The 16,609-nt window shown below is 41.2% G+C and overlaps 1 protein-coding gene across 1 annotated transcript in view; it reads right to left on the minus strand.

The window, feature by feature from the left end:
- Positions 1-16,609, minus strand: part of SEMA5A (semaphorin 5A) — a 456,698-nt gene that overhangs the window by 70,426 nt on the left and 369,663 nt on the right. The window contains exons 14-15 of the mRNA XM_011371413.2: positions 5,610-5,762; positions 4,924-4,968 (exon numbers count right to left, since the gene is read on the minus strand). Coding sequence (XP_011369715.2) covers positions 4,924-4,968; positions 5,610-5,762 — 198 coding nt within the window. The remainder of the gene's footprint in view (positions 1-4,923; positions 4,969-5,609; positions 5,763-16,609) is intronic.

Consider the following 16,609-nt stretch of genomic DNA (forward strand, 5'->3'; position numbering starts at 1 on the left):
ACTGCACAGCTAGCAATTTGGAAGGCGTGATTGGAAATGCTGATTGGTTTGCCTTTTCCTTGTCAGGGGACCAGGGTTCCTCAGCCTCAGTGCTGCTGACATTTGGGCTGGATGATTCTCTGTCATGGGGACTACCCCGTGCATCGGAGGGTGTCTACTGACACCCCTGGCCTCCACCCTCTAGATGCCAGTATCCCCCCCACCTCAGGATGTGACAACCATTTAGCAATGTGACATTGCTAAATGTCCCTGGGGACACCTCCAGCGAAGACCCAGAAGACCCACGTCACTAGACACTCAACCCTCTCCTTCTCCCACTTAGAGCACTGGCGCAAGATTATAGCGCCTCGGGCAAAGAGATGCTCTAAACATTCCCTTTCTAAGTATATGGACCGGCAAGACGAGCTGAAAAGAGCTACGCAGGACAAGAAAAGAAGAATTTGGAGTGACGGTTCGGGAAAGAATAGAGGGGAACGAGGAAGAAAAATAGAGCAGTTAGAGCCACCAGAGCACTGGAAAGGAAAGGAGCCGCTGTGGACCAATCGTTACTGAGAGTGTGCCGTGGTGGGGCTCAGCAGCAGAAGAAGCGGGGCTGCATTTTTCAGCCATGAGGGGTAGCTGCAGACTTTGAGGGGCACTATTTTCAATTCAGAGACATTGCTGTTGATTCTATTAAATGTCAGAGCAAGAAGCACGGACAATATTCATACAATAACGTGGGGGAGGGCCGTCCGCATCGCATTTAACCGCACACTCGTTTGGACCCTGAGTGTCATAGTTTGCGAATCTGCCTCGGAAACAGATCCGTGAATAATGGAGTAGGTTCTGCTGCTTCAATTTTTTATCTGAGTAAATATTTTTAAATTTTCTTAGCTTTCCTTGAACAGAAATAAAGCTATCCAGAAGAAATTCTCTATCGCTGTGCTATCTTCTGGGTTTCTGCCAGGCAACTTTCTATTTGGGGTATGCGCTCGATATTATTAAACACTGAGTACCAGAGCAAACCACACATAGTTTAGAGGATGCAGCCACCGAGCTGAGTGATGTGCACGTATCGACTCCTGGAATCTTCCCAACATCCCCACTGTCTACATCCCATTTTACAGGTAGGAAAACAGCCTCAGATGTAGCTCAATTTGCTCATCCTTACGCTGGTTGCAAAAGACTCAAGATCATTCTAAACAAGCTGAGTCCAGAGCCTACAATCTCAGCCACTCTTTTCTGTAATGAAATTCTTAGATCTTTCTTTGATGGGAGTCTCATGGAATTCAGCTTCATATACTTGCACCCCCAATTCTGTAATAGCAAGGTTCCCCTCACCTAGGAAATAATGAGTTTCTAAGAGCTAGCCAAGGAAGAGGCAGTTTTTGTTAGCAAGCATAATCCATAATACTGTTTTGATTCATCTGTGTTCAATTCATTAATTCCCGACTAACCAAGGATATAGATGCATTTGATGAATACAGAGGTCCCTGGAGCCTAACTTTAGGCATTAATGTCCTCCAGCCATCATTCTCTAATGACTATATTGAAGTCTTATATTTTCTATTAGGATATTTTTTCAGAAGTTAAAAGATCTTTCTTTATTTTCAAAGTTGCATGTACCTTTTGTCAGAGGTTGTAAGAAAACAGGATATTGGATATGGTCCTTGAAAAGGCTTGTCTTGTGTTATAACATCAACTCACTCTCATCCCTAAGTCTATCTCTATAGATGAATTACACAAAGGAAACATAACACCTTTGAAGAAAACTAAGCTGGAGTGCTGTGTGGCCTCTGATAGGACAGGTGAATAGAAGCAATCTTTATTTATTGGCTCTGAGTCCTAGTTCTTTAATCTATAAGATGAAAGCAGTGACATTTATCTTTGAGGGTCATCAAAAACCTTAAATGAGACAACCCATTGAAAATTGCCTGACACGGCACTGGGCATATGGTCTAGACACACAATTAACCTTAAATTCCTTTTCCTTATTTTACAGTAGACTTCTTTTTTTAAATCAACTCTTATGTAACACTTGTTATGTAAGATAATGTACATAAAATATTTAGTCTGAGAATTGATACATAGTAAATGCTCAGTAAATACCATGATTATCCTAGAATCTCGTCCCTATTTTTAAAGCCCTGTGCAAAGCAATAGGAAACAGTGTAGGGCCAATAATTGTACTTGAATTGCCAAAAATATCTATAGTAGATTACATTACAAAATTTATAGACCCATAGGTGCTTATTTGGTGTGTGCAGTTTGCTAATGATTACAAGGCGTATTTTGAAAGAGGGACTCAGTGTATGATATCACATGACATGATAAGCTGGTAATCATGTGCCCGCGAAGGATGGGGACAGCGTTCGTGCATACATAAAGCCCAGGTAGGTTCGGGACTATGCTCTCCTTTTTAAACAATGTGACAAGTCACGTAGGACATATATATTATTGGAACCACTCTGGATATGTCGATCTAGATCTAGATCAACACTTCATATCTCTTAAACTGAGAACAACGTTTGCAGTTACATGCATAGAAACAAACAGGACATTAATCAATATGTCGGTCTACTACTGCCCTGTCTCCTAGATGCAGAAATCCATGAGCATTCTTAAACAGGGACCCTTTGGTGGGAAATAGGTCTCAAGCTGCAGAGGGTCCAGGAAGCTTCTGGGGGTCCCATCACCTATTTGAACTCTCTGGAGGGCTAAGGATCTAAGCCACAGACGGCAGCCTCTGCGCGAGGGGCAACTGACTTCAGGGAGCTCGGTTGTGCTACATCGTTTGTGCAAGGTGTGTGAAGCTTTACAAGGTGGGTCCCCACAGGAGAGTGTGATGTCACCGTTGGCACACTCAGCATCCCTCTGGCTTGACTGAGCAGCACGTAACGGGACTCTGCTCATTATCCTACTGGGGCGCAGGATGCTTCTGTCTCATTCAAAAATCCCTCACCTTATAAAGCTTAATTTCCTTTGGATAAGGATATGTAGGTAAAGAGAGAAAAGTATTTAGCTGATTACAAGATAGATATATATATATATATAACATACATTACATATGTATATATATATGTGTGTGTGTGTGTATACATATATATATATATATATATATATATATATATATATATATATATATATATATATATATATATATATATATATATTTGATGTCTCTGAAATCAGTTGGCATCTTGCAATCCATGGTGACATTGTTTTCTTATAAAACTGTAGTATACTTCATGACATATCAGAAATGATGAAATATGGTAGATTTGCCAACAAAATTAAGCTTTTCTCCATTTCAGTCCAAAAAAAAGAATATAGAAGTAAATTCCATTTTTAATAACCTTTAAACATATCTAAGACTGCTCTATATAAATGCTAATAATTTTCATCTCGTTCATTTATTTCTAAGATTTTCGTAGAAAAGGATGTATAATTAAAATAGCAGTTGGGTAATATGGGATTTTCCATTTTCCACATGGTAGCCTACATATATCAGAAAAGTCTAGGGTTTTATTTCCTGTGCTTTGCGCTAAGTGACATAATTTATTCTCTGCTGTTAGATGCTTTCCATATTGGTAACTTATTAAAAGTGTATCTTGATATATGACACAATATATAGGGTGAGAGCATACGGATGGTTTTATATAATGAAATCATCTTGCAGCAGAAAAACAAAAAATCTCTTGTTATGTGTATTTCACAGACAGTGCATCAGAGACCACGTCTCACTATATTTTTAAAGCGGAGTCAGTGGAGGGACAGTGAGGGCAAATTCACATCACCCTCGGACCTTCGTGGGTTATAACAGTAACTGTCCTCCCAGAAGCAGTGACAACGTCAGCGACAATCCTCTGGTCACTTATTAAATACTAGATCCTCTCCGTTTTTTGACTGTAGAAATGTACTAGATGCATATTGTTACAAACCAAGCAGGTGAGTGTATCTTTCCCATGACTCAATTAAGCATGTCTCAGACATCCACTGAAACAGGGGTCCCCACCCCCTGGGCTGCAGATTGGTACCAGTCGGTGGCCTGTTAAGAACCGGGTCGCACAGCAGGAGGTGAGCAGCAAGCCAGTGAGCGAAGCTCCATCTGTATTTGCAGCCGCTCCCCAGCGCCAGCCTCACCACCTCAGCTCCGCCTCAGATCCTCAGGCGTTAGATTCTCATAGGAGCACCGGGCCCTGGTGCCAAAAAGGTTGGGGGCTGCTGCACTAAAACAATCATGGGTCCTAGACCAGTGGCTCCTTACGTAAGAAGAACTGCTATTGTATTCTTCTGCCCTTTTGATCATTAAAAATTCAAAGTTGAACACCTACAGGATGTGCCGATTCTTCTAAAGTAGGTGTCCGTACACCAGAGCTGCAGTGCAGAGGCTGCACGTGGCTTTCCCTAGCTGCAGAGAATCTAAGGTGAGCACCTTTGCTGAGACATGGGACGGGACTCAGAATAAAAACATTGGCATTTTTAAAATCGACTTCAAGAGACACTGCAGAAAAGTTTGCTTCCCAAATGAGAGATCTGAAGCTAAATAACCCGAACTCCCTTGCGAAGCTTTGCTCAGAGTCTGCTGAGGTTATATACACACCTTTGCTGTGAAAGGCTTTGATCACGTGCCAACATCTGGGGAAGGACACTGGTTTCGACAGCCCCGGCCTTCCTAACATCGCAGGGCCTGGTTTTCCCACTTACAAATGGAAGGGCAAGCGTCGTGAACACGGGCTTTAGATAATGGGAACAGCAGGCGCCTTAACAGGAAGCAGACTGACTGTTCACACGCCTCGAGCAGTTCAGTATCGAAGAAACAGCATGGATTTCAAATATCGGAATGTGTCATGTCCCCTCTCACCCCTGTCTTGCAGAAATATTCCAGAACGGACTCACAGAGATCAGCAGTGATGCCGCAGCAAGGCGACTTAATGAACTTACAAATGTGTGGGAGCAAAGAGCTGTTGCTTCTGTTGCTTATATTCTCTGGGAATGGAAAAAAGACTGTGAGAGTGGTCGATAAGGGTTCTAAAGACAAAGAGAAAAACCGACAAGCCGGCTCCTGCAAGTGAGGACCCGAGCGGATAAATCGGCAGAGAGAAATGAGGGATCTATCTGTTTTCTTGGATCAGGGAGTCTGACTCTAAATGCAAGAGAGTTTCTCCTCATTCTGCAGAAGTCACCATGGGAGGGTGCATGAAGCCCTCCCTCCCCGACCTTGCCATGACCCTGAGCAGGATCTACAAGACTGTACCACGTGGGGTTCAAGGGTAATGTCTATTTGTTTTTTGAAAACCTCTGCTTATCTCAGCTTCTGGAATTATAGTTCCCTGGGGAAATGGATGGGTGTGGATGTTCCTATTTTATCAATGCTACGAATGGTGAAATAGTCCACACCAAACTCTAGAGAAAAAAAAATTCAAGAATAAAATAGAGATATTACATTCCGTTTTCTCTTCTAAGCAGACGCAGAGCTTATGCCTGTGTCTCGGTGACTCTCCTGCAAGCTAAGAGTCGCCTGAGCTGAGAGAGCACAGACTGGGTGTGCAGGAGAGGGTCAAACATGATAACGTGTGGACGTCGTTCATGCACGGGGTGTGACCACAGGGCAGCGGGGTTCCCCGGACGGTGTGTTCTCCAGCCCGAGGACGCGGCCACTTACGGGGCAGGTGGAGATGGTCTGCTCCCACTGGGTCATGCTCAGGCTCTCCTCCAGGCTCGTGCATTTCTTCATTGCCACGTCCCAGCCGCAGTATGGGTCCTGGGCCCCGATGCAGGCACTAGAAACAAGCACCAGAGGGTCAGCAGAGAGGCGGCTTCCCCTGCAAAGGCAGGTGCAAGCTGAGGCGAGCCCAGCCCTCGTGAGCCGGCATGGGAACCAGCTACGTAAACAGCATTTCGGTCTGCACCTGAGAGAACTCGGCTATTTGCACACACCAGCAGGGACCCGATTTGAATTAAATAATTTTCATTGAAATATCTACATTTTTTTTCTAAGATAGAGGGCAAATGACTACATGACCACCTGTGTCCACGGGAGCCTTTTGGTGTCACCGATACAGCTAATTCAGAATTTTGCGACGCTCTAAAATACTAGTTGTTACCACCACCATCACCGACATTACTGTTGTCCCCTTAAACACAGGCATTGTTTGTCAAACGCCTATTGTGACATACCAAATTATATCATTGAGACACAAACAACTTTTACAGGGAGGTATTATTATTATTATCCCTTTATCATCACCATAATCATATTACCGTTGCTCTCATCAACACCTTAATAATAGATATTACTTGTTGAACACCTACTATGGTATAGCAAATTATTATATCATTTAGACACCTAAAAAGCTCTAATGAGGAAGGTATTATTTTTATTTTATTGATGAAAACACAAAGAAATAACATTTATGAAATTGGCCCAAGTGCAAGCAAATACACGCAAAACCCTGCAACGTAGTTAGTTCGAATTTAAAGAAATAAGGAAGTCTTCTTTTTGAGCATCGTGGCTTAAACATGTATTAAAATTTTCAATTTAATAGTAGCTTAATCTAGCTCTGTCTATAACCTCCAACGTGTTCTATCAGAAGTCCTGTAGCAGGTGGATATTTCGTTTCAGCTTTGTTTGTAGGAGTTTGTACACAATGGGCGTTAGACAAGATTTTGATTCCTATGTTACAAGTATAACAGAAGGCAGATGTGCAGAGGGAGGAAGCAGTGACTAATACAATGACCGAAATGATACAGAAGGTCACCCCACAGGCGAGCAGGGCGTTGAACACCTGGGGATCCTGGGAATTCTCTCCCTGGAGGGGCCAAGGCGGGCAGGGAAGCAGGAAGTGGAGGTGAGCGAAGGCAGGCGAGTGCGGCATGAAGTTTTCATGGCTCCCCAGGGTTGGGAGGGAGAATATGTTATGTTACCAAATAGTCAAGCGCAGGGCCAGCAAGGTGGTATAAACAATAATGCCGTTAATATTAATGATGTGAAATAATGCTAATTAACACATCAAATATGTTAACCGCGTGCAAAGCATTGTTCTAAGAACTTGAGCTCTCTTCGTGCATTGAAACCTTTTAGAACCTTATATATAGCACCTCAAATAGCTACTACCTTTATTCTCACTGAAAAACTAAGAAACTGAAGCAGAGAAAGAAGACCCGCAGCTGCAGAAGATATGTCTAAAGACAATAAATCAAGCGAGAGAGGTAAAAAATTACTACGTTACTATGCAGTTATTACTTATCGACCACCCAAAAAGTTCAAACAAATGGTTAAAACTGGTGCTTCTCTCGGCAGAATTCGGCCAAAGGGGCAAGGGGTGTAACACGATTACCTGTCACCATCACCTCATTATAACTTTTCGATAAGTGACCCCGCACACGTTAAAAGGTAAACAGAGGCACGTTCAAGCTCCCGAGGGTCTGCTTTGCATATGCCAATTCGAAAGGGCAGCGCCAAGTCCAAAGTGGTGACGAGGCTCCACCCACAGGAGCTGGGGGCAGGTGTTATTTGGGACAGGGGTTAGTTGGCTGTTTGCGACAGGGTCGTTTCGTTTTCTCAGGCTGTGATACACTGACTCTGGCTTACGTAGGCCTTGGAGCCACCTCAGTCCAATGGCTTCCGTTCAATGACACATACACTTTCATGCAAAACAAACAGACAAACAAAATGGTTATAAAGAGTAACGTGAAAGTCTTCCTTCTCCAGAAGTGGCGACTGTTCACACTTATATATTTATAAATTAAAAGTACAAAAAGGAGAAAATTCCTCCAACTCCCTCACTTTGCCCTGGATGGCCCCTTGCGAAGTTACGGGGAGAACCCAGAAAATGTCACTGGTTACACGGAACGTTTTAAGCTGTTTTAAATGAAAAGCTGCTGTCAAAACACCTCTTTCTTCTGAAAATGCTGATGGTTTTGCATATTCTTAACTTATCCCTTAAAATATTAAAACTTCTCTACAAACATGTCTATTCATTAAAAATACCAATTTGATATAAATGTTTTCTTCGCTCAAAGTATTTCAAAACATGGGCAAAATTCTGATGAGCTTTACCTTTTTTCTAAATTATACTTTAAGCAAAATTTATTATGTTTTGGAAGGCGGGTCTTTGAAAGAGACCATAGGAAAATCACTCACTCCTGTTAGTGAAGCCATCGTGAGAGTGGGTTTTCTTTACTCCACTTTGGAAATAATTTTCGTTGTATGATGAAACTTTTGAATATTTTTTTTCCTGATTCAGTTAATAACCTTACATTATTCTCATTTGATATATTACCCTGGTACTTGAGAGTTTGTGAATTCAGAAAACACATTGGGGGGATCGTTTTATGAACTATATAGATGTCTAACCAATGTACTGCATACTTGAACTAATTAAAATAAATAAATTAAAGGAAAAAAAAAGAAAAAAAGCATGTTGGTCAGAACCTGAAGATATAATTTAAAAACTCATTTATCGAGAGTACATCGTAGAACTAGATGCACAGTAAGAGAGAAGTCTTGCTTCTAGAAGAAGGATAAACTGTTTCCTTTTTACAAGGCTACATTTTTATCTATCTAAACTCTTTCTTTACATTAGAAAGTTGGTGAGTACGTTTTTCTAATTTAAGTAATAGGAAAAATAAGTATATTATTAAAATCTTTTTATTGCATTTCTGGAAAATTAAAGCTAATTTCTGAATATGATCCCCTTGCATGTCAGATTGTCTAAGTGAGGATAACGTTATCTGGCTTGTTACTGTCATACTAATTGTCATTACATCCATTTACTTTTGATATTAGGAATTTTTGCCACAAAAAAAAACACGGATTCATTAAACATGGGATGTTAAAAGTGTTCAGTCATTCATTCATCCAGAATATACTCAAGCACATTTGCCATAAATGAACTAGACTTTGAAGGTGTTGGGTGTACTGTGGCAAACCAAACAGTCATTGTATCCAAAGAACTCACTTTTTAGAAAAGGAAAGAAACATTAAACAGTTACACCGATAAATATCAACAACCAGTTGCAAAGGAAAAACCAAAAAGGGGAACCCCCATTTAGATGGACGGGTCTGGGGTCATGTAGTACTTGGGACTGGCATCGGAACTGGGACCAAGGAGATGCATGAGCTCATCCACTGGCGGCGTATCGCAGGACCAGGAGATGCTGGCAGCGCGATCAGCATGGAGAACCTGCTCGGGTGGGAGGGAACGCAGTGTGAAGAAACGAATAAACAGAGGCTTTGGTAGAAGCTTGAGAAGAACCTCGGGGCCTGGAGCGCTAAGACTTAGGGTTTCCTTGTAAGTGTGGCAAACTTCAAAGGGCTTCCCAAATACTGTCCAAAGCACAAAGCAAATTATCAGTGTTTATTTCTACTCTCGTTATGATGATAGCGGGATAGATCAATTTATCCGTCACAAATGAATCTTGCTTTAATTCCTGACAATCTGAGGTATCATATACCTACCCACTATGGTAGCACATACTCAGAATCTGCTTTTAAGAACTGCGTTAGTAAGATAAAAACATTATCTTACTAAAAATAAGGTGAAAAAATAATTAGACCTTCCCGAGGAATATATTCTAAGAGATCCACAAATCCTTCAATTGGTAAATCCGACTGGAACATGTATTTGCTTTAGCTTCCTCCTTACATAAAACCGGGATGATAACACTAGCCTCAAAGGACTGTTTAGAGGATTAAATTATATTAAAGATAAATACCATATGATTTCACTTATATGTGGAATCTAAGGAACAAAAAGAACAAAGTGGTCAAAAACAGACTCACAAATTTATAGGACGACCTAGTGAAAGACAGAGGGGAGGAGAGTCGGGGGTCTGGGAGAATGGGGTAAAGGGTTAAGAAGTACAAATTAGTAGTTGATAAATGGTCACGGGGGTGGGGAGCATGGCGTAGGGGACGCAGTCAGCATTAATGTATTGGTTAGGTGAAGAGTCAGAGGAGACAGAGCAATTAGGGGAATCATTTTATAAACTATATAAATGTCTAACTAATGTACCGTATACTTGAAACTAATAAAATAAAAAAAAAATTAAATTATATTATGGAGTAAATAAGAAAAAGGTTTTATGCATATAGTTATTCTAATTAACCTCTAAACACTACAAATTATGTTATCAATTTCTAGGGTGTATGAAAACATTCTATACCAAAAATACTAAATCTGTGAGTGCCATGGGCGATGTGGGACACCACAACATATTCCATTAAGTGGTGCAAAGTATTTCAACTACAAGTTTAGATGAAGTCGCGATAATTTTGAGTACTGCATGTGCAAGGCGCACTGCCCTGTAATTAAGACACAAAGACCAGGAATGGACTTGCGGTCCAGTTAGGGAGGAAGAATACACTCGTGACTGGTGCCCGCCAACAACAGAGTGAGGGATAAGTATTAAGTGACAAGTTCAGACATTAGTGCTACAGGACCCCGAGCGGAGAGAGGTGGGCCAGGGGAGTTCCAGGAAGAGGGACATGTAGGTCGGCCTTCGAATGAAGCTGAGGTTTAGCTGAATGAGAAGCACATCCCTCGTCAAGATGGCCCCCGGAAGGATGTCCTGGAGTTGTGTCCACACAGGATGATCAGCAAGCTGAGCAGAGCAGCTTGGCTGGACTGAGGCTTCCTTAATGCTGCCGAGAAGTTAATTGATGGGCAAAAAAGTTGGGGTTTTGCTTAAGCGAGGGAAATTGGGCTGTGGTGTATAGGATGTGTCAGATAGCAAAATCTACTAGAAAAGATTAAGAAAAACTAAAACACAACACGACTGTAATAGGATTTTTAAAAGTTAGGACATATGCCAAGTAAACAAAGATATAATTACTAATAAGAATACATGTTTATACTAATTATATGTAACTTGCTAAAGGAATTTAATAATAATTCATGCTACATACTATGATTTGCAGATGAAATTAATGAACTAGTGTTTCGAGTAGACACTAACTTTTAACTTATTAAAAACTATTCACTATTGGCTTATCATTAAAGACATCAATTAAATATGATGAGAATTTTTCACATTTCAGTTCTCATTTAATATTAAATTAAATAATTGACCTGTACTGCCACTAATATCAAGCAAATGGATTTTAGTTAAAATCTTATCACGTGGATAATAAGTTTTAAGTTTTCCTGAAAAATCTGTTTTAAAACTGAACGAGATTGATACAAATTTCACATCACAAGACAAGGAGGCCCATCTCACCACTCTTATTCAATATGGTATGGCAAGTCCTAGCCAGAGCGATCAGGCAAGAGAAAGAACGAAAAGGCATCTGAATGGGGAATGAAGAAGTCAAACTGTCACTTTTTGCAGATAACATGATTCTCTACATAGAAAACCCTAAAGACTCCACCAAAAACTATTAGAAACAATGAACAAATACAGTAAAGTTGCAGGATACAAAATCAGTGTTTAAAAATTCATTCTATTCTTATCTATTAACAACAAAATTTCAGAAAAAGAAACAAAGAAAAAAAAGTCCTTTTGCAATTGCGACAAAAGGAATAAAATACCTAGCAATAAACTTAACAAAAGATGTGAAGGTCATATACACCGAAAACTCTAAGATATTATTAAAAGAAGTTGAAGAAGACACAAAGAAATGGAAAGATATTTTATGTTCATAGATTGGAAGAATCAATAGAGTTAAAATGACCATATTACCCAAAGCATTATGTAGATTCAATACAATCCCCATCAAAACACCAATGGCGTTTTTTAAAGAAATAAAACAAAAAATCATCAGATTTGTATGGAATCAAAAAAGACCCCGAACAGCCAAAGCAATCCTGAGAAAAAGGGACGAAATTGGAGGTATCACACTGCCTGACTTCAAATTATACTTCAAAATGACAATAATCAAAACAGCATAGTACTAGCAGAAGAACAGACACAAAGACCAATGAGACAGAACTGAGAGCCCAGAAATAAACCCACATATATACGGGCAAATAATTTTCGACAAAGGAGTCAAAAACACAGTGGAGTAAAGAAAGCCTCTTCAATAAATGGTGCTGGGAAAATTGGAAAGCCACATGCAAAAGAATGAAACTAGACTGTTATCTGTCACTATACACCAAAAGTCATTCAAAATGGATCAAAGATCAAAACATAAGATCTAAAACAATAAATTGCGTATAAGAAAACATAGGTACTAAACTCGTGGACCTTGCTTTTAGGGAGAATTTTATGAATTTGAGCTCAAAGACAAGGGGCGTGAAAGCAGAAATAAATGAACAGATGATACCAAACTAAAAAGCTTCTGCACAGCAAGAGAAACCATCGACGAAATAAAGAGGCAACCAACCCAATGGGAGAAGGAATTTGCAAACGAGAACCCCGATTATGGGCTAACATCCAAAACATATAAATAACTCATACAGCTCAACAACAAAAATACAAATAACCCAATTAAAAAATGGGCAGAGGACCTGAACAGACACTTCTCCCAAGAAGACACACAAATGGTCAACAGACATATGAGAAGATGCTCAATTTCATGAACTATTAAGGAAATATTAATTGAAACCACCAGATGAGATACCACCTCACGCGTGTTAGAATGGCTGTCATCAACGGGACAAGTAGTAAGTGTTGGAGAGGTTGTGGGAAAAAGGAACTCTCATACACTGCTGCTGGGAATGTGAATTGGTACAGCCGCCATGGAAAACAGTATGTATATTCCTCAAAAAATTCAGAATAGAATTACCGTATGACCCAGCAATCCCTTTCCTGGGTATCTACCCCCAAAATTTGAAAACATTTATCTGTAAAGATATATGCACCTCTGTGCTCATTGCAGCATTAGTCACAGTGGCCAAGACATGGAAACGACTGAAGTGTCCTTTGAGAGAGGACTGGACAAAGAAGATGAGGACATATATCCAATAGCATGTTATTCGGCCATAAGAAGAGATAAAATAATGCTATGTGTGACGACATGGATAGATCTTGAGATTATCATGCTAAGTGAAATAAGTCAGAGAAAAAGTTGAGAACCATATGATTTCACTCATAAGTGGCACATAAAGCTGAAAGCATTGAATGAACAAGACAAACAAAAACTCATAGTCACAGACAACAGTTTACTGGTTACCAGAGGGAAGTGGGGAAGCGGGTAGATGAAGGGTAAGGGGGACAAAATAGGATGGTGACAGGAGGAGATTTGACTTTGGGTGGTGAGCACTCAATGCAATATACAGATGACTCATCACTGAATTATACATTTGAAGTCTATATAATTTTATTAACCAATGTCACCCCAATAAATTTAATATAAACAAACAAATAAATAAAATAAATTTTACAAGTGATGCATTTAGGGAAAATTAATAGTCAAAACAAATAGTGAAAAGGGTAGAGGGCATTTGAAACAAGCAAAACAAAAGTGTTTCTGGAATCTACTAATTGCAATAAGCAATTTATTGTTTCTGACATGATACAGACAGTCCCGTTTCACTTGCTCATCATGCACAGAAACTGGAACTGTTAATCTTGGCCTTCCCGTGGGCCTCAATTATCCTGAACTTTTCTCTAGAACAGACACAAAATCTTTCTGGAAAGATCAAGTCTGACCCCAGGACGAAGCTCTCTAAGGAAGGCAGCCTCCGCTGTGGCCAGTGTTGTACTCAGGGTCCAAAACCAGGGCAAAGGGGACACAGGGAGCACCCGTGGCCCAACAGGAGCCAGCAGTGAGGACCAGAAAAAGCTGAGTCCATGTGGCAACAGGGAAAGAAAGGAATCACTCGTCACCTCGCTCAGAGAAAAGCTCACTCTTTCGGTATCCACGTTCTCTCTGTGTAAAACAGAGGTAAGCAGAGGTACCTCCACAGCCCACGCTCCCAGCCGCCTCTCCTCCCTGGCCAATCAAGAATAGAAATGGAGGTGTGATCACTTCTTTGTCCATCTCGTGCTTCTTCGAGGGAAGCCCTTCCCTGAAAGAGGGTTTAATGGGCAGAATCAGAAGTCACAGGAGAGTTTGAAGGGTCGACAGTTACATCTGAGCAAGGCACAAGTTGTCAAGACATATGTCTTAGTTTTTATATAAAACCTCAGAGGACAGTAAGTCCAGAGAAAAAGAGTATATTATTCTGACTCCTTATAATTCACCCAACGTAACAGTTTGCCCAAGACTGAGTAGATAAGGCTGAGGCCAAGAGATGCTCATCATGGGCGAAGAGCACACACCCACCTGAGCAGAACCATTAGGGCAAGTGTTGCGTGTACATTGAGTGTGGATTCTCTGGTGCCCTCCCCGACCTGGTGGTAGCAGCAAAGGTGAGCACTTGGATCTCACACCTGGCCCTGCCCAGCCTCCATCAGCACCTGATCTCAGCTCCTCTTGCATGGATAGAGTGACACCTGCTCACCAGAGACAGGGGACTGCTGAATGGCCGCTGACAGATTCTCCTGCCAGTTGGACGGGACATCTGACATCAGTCAGCTACACACACAGAATGCGGTCATGACAGAATTTCACAAAGTGCCTGAAAATTCGCTCGCCCAGACAGACCAGAGCCAATTAAATGATTAAATGCAGAGCAGAAACTGGCCCAATGGGCTCTGCACCTCGCAGAGAATGCGGAGCCGCTCGAAGGCAGAACAGCAAATTCTTGACAGGTCTGTTTGCGTTCGGTGTGGTCCAGGGGCAGGGTGAAGCACCTCTGGGCAAAGAAGGCAGGACGCGTGTAGAAGAGCAGTTCGATTTATTTCAATCTCTTCTTTTGTTTTTTGTATTTGGTTTTGTCTTCCACATGGGACAGGAAAAATCTGAAGTCGTGTGTTCCAGAGTGATCAGGGACTCAGTGATGACCATCCCTTTAGGGACTGTTTTTAGTTCAACTTCTTGTTCTTAGAAAAAATCCTCCACATGGTAACAGTAATATAATCACGTCAAAGTATTTCACCGAAGAAGGAAAGAAAAAAATGGACTCAAACCTTGCAGGCAGGGGGAGGGCGTGGGCATTGCAGAAGGCAGGGCAGCCTTAGGCGTCACCTCTACTAGATGGTGCTCAGATATTTTCTCTGCGTTTATTGTCTACCCAAATCAAAATATTTGTTTATAGCATCACCGAAGGTGGATTCACCATGAAGCTAAGGAAGCTTTGCTTCCCGAGTTTTTACCTCTTTACTTCACGAGGCCCTGTAAGGCCCTGTGATTGGCCCTCGTCGTTCTGTATTTATAACCGGATATCCTCTTCCTCAGTGAGAACCCTCCCACGTGGTGTAAGCTTCAGGCCCCACGACACCTAAATTCCTCCCCGATTATTACAGTAACATGACTTATGTTTCTTAATTTACCGGTCAAGTTCATGCATGTTCATGTTCTAACATCTACACATTCTGCCTGGTCCTTTTCCAACCTGGCCAGGCCCCGGGCTTGCTAACCTGTGACTTTGCCGGAAGACCTCGTGTTCCAGCCCAAGCCCACCTGGGCCCCTCTTACAATGTGCTCTTCAAAGTCGTAATGAACATGTTGGTAAAAGAACTTTGTCTTTCGCCAATTCTATTTTTTTAAACAGTTGTGATGATGACATACACGTCTTCCTTTTTCAATTTCTATCACGTCACACAGATGTCTTCATAGTCATCATTTGATGGCTTCAGAATAACCCGCTGAGTGAATCATCTCTCGAATAAGTATATGATACCTTGGTGAGTAAGTCCCTTACTATTGGAAATTTAAGACTGGAACACTGCTTGTGATTCAGATATAACTTAAAAGGTAATTGGATGTCAGGCTCAGAGATTAGGTCCTACTGTAGTTTGGGATCAGACTGTAATGATAAATCGATTTTGGGATAAAGTCTCAGGCAACTCCAAGGCCCTTTGGCGCAAGTCCGCTATAGATATTCGGGGATTTTATTTATGCCAGAATTTCTCATTAGATTTTGAGCCCATGAAGACAGGGTCAGAGCCGCCTCATCCGTCATCTTCCACTCGGGGCCTGGCTGGGTGCTCGGCACATATTAAGTTCAATAAATATATTAGGAATGAATCAAATTCAGTCTTTAGAGGCTCCTCCAAAGCCAACGCAAACAAAAACCCAAGACACCGAGATTTGGAAAATATTAAATTCATTTTGAAGGGAGAATATTTAGTTTGTAAGCTGGGTACTTGTCAAAATGTCTTTCCGACTGTTTATGTGATTCGTAATCGAATGCACGTCGTGGGGATCCGGCCATTTCTCTCTAGAAGTTGTGTGTTTCTCCCGTCAGTCAGAGGCTGTCCTTAGAGAACATTTAATTAATAAAAGTGCCAGCCAATTAACTCCACCTTTTAAAACTTTGCCCTCTCAAGCAAGAAATGTCCTAATTTCCATACTAATTTTCTTAATGAGGTGTGGATATCGTTAACTGAATGACGCTCTCCCAGGCTAACGGAATGAAGGCTGACTCGATCCCATTCACGAACACAGCCCACGTCTTTGTCTTAACAGATTCATTTTTCCCTCCATTTCTGCAAAGCAAAATTTAAAAGGCATGTCTCAGGATTCTTCCAGGTCTCGGCTGTTCTCTCCCCGATTAGTTTTTATAATGGAGCAAAAACAAAACAGAACAGACACCTAAGTCCCAAAGGTTATCGATTCTTTGGCTAATGTTGTATCTCA

The sequence above is a fragment of the Pteropus vampyrus genome, unplaced genomic scaffold (genome assembly GCF_000151845.1).
Source record: "Pteropus vampyrus isolate Shadow unplaced genomic scaffold, Pvam_2.0 Scaffold190, whole genome shotgun sequence".
In the NCBI taxonomy this organism is placed as follows: Eukaryota; Metazoa; Chordata; class Mammalia; order Chiroptera; family Pteropodidae; genus Pteropus; species Pteropus vampyrus.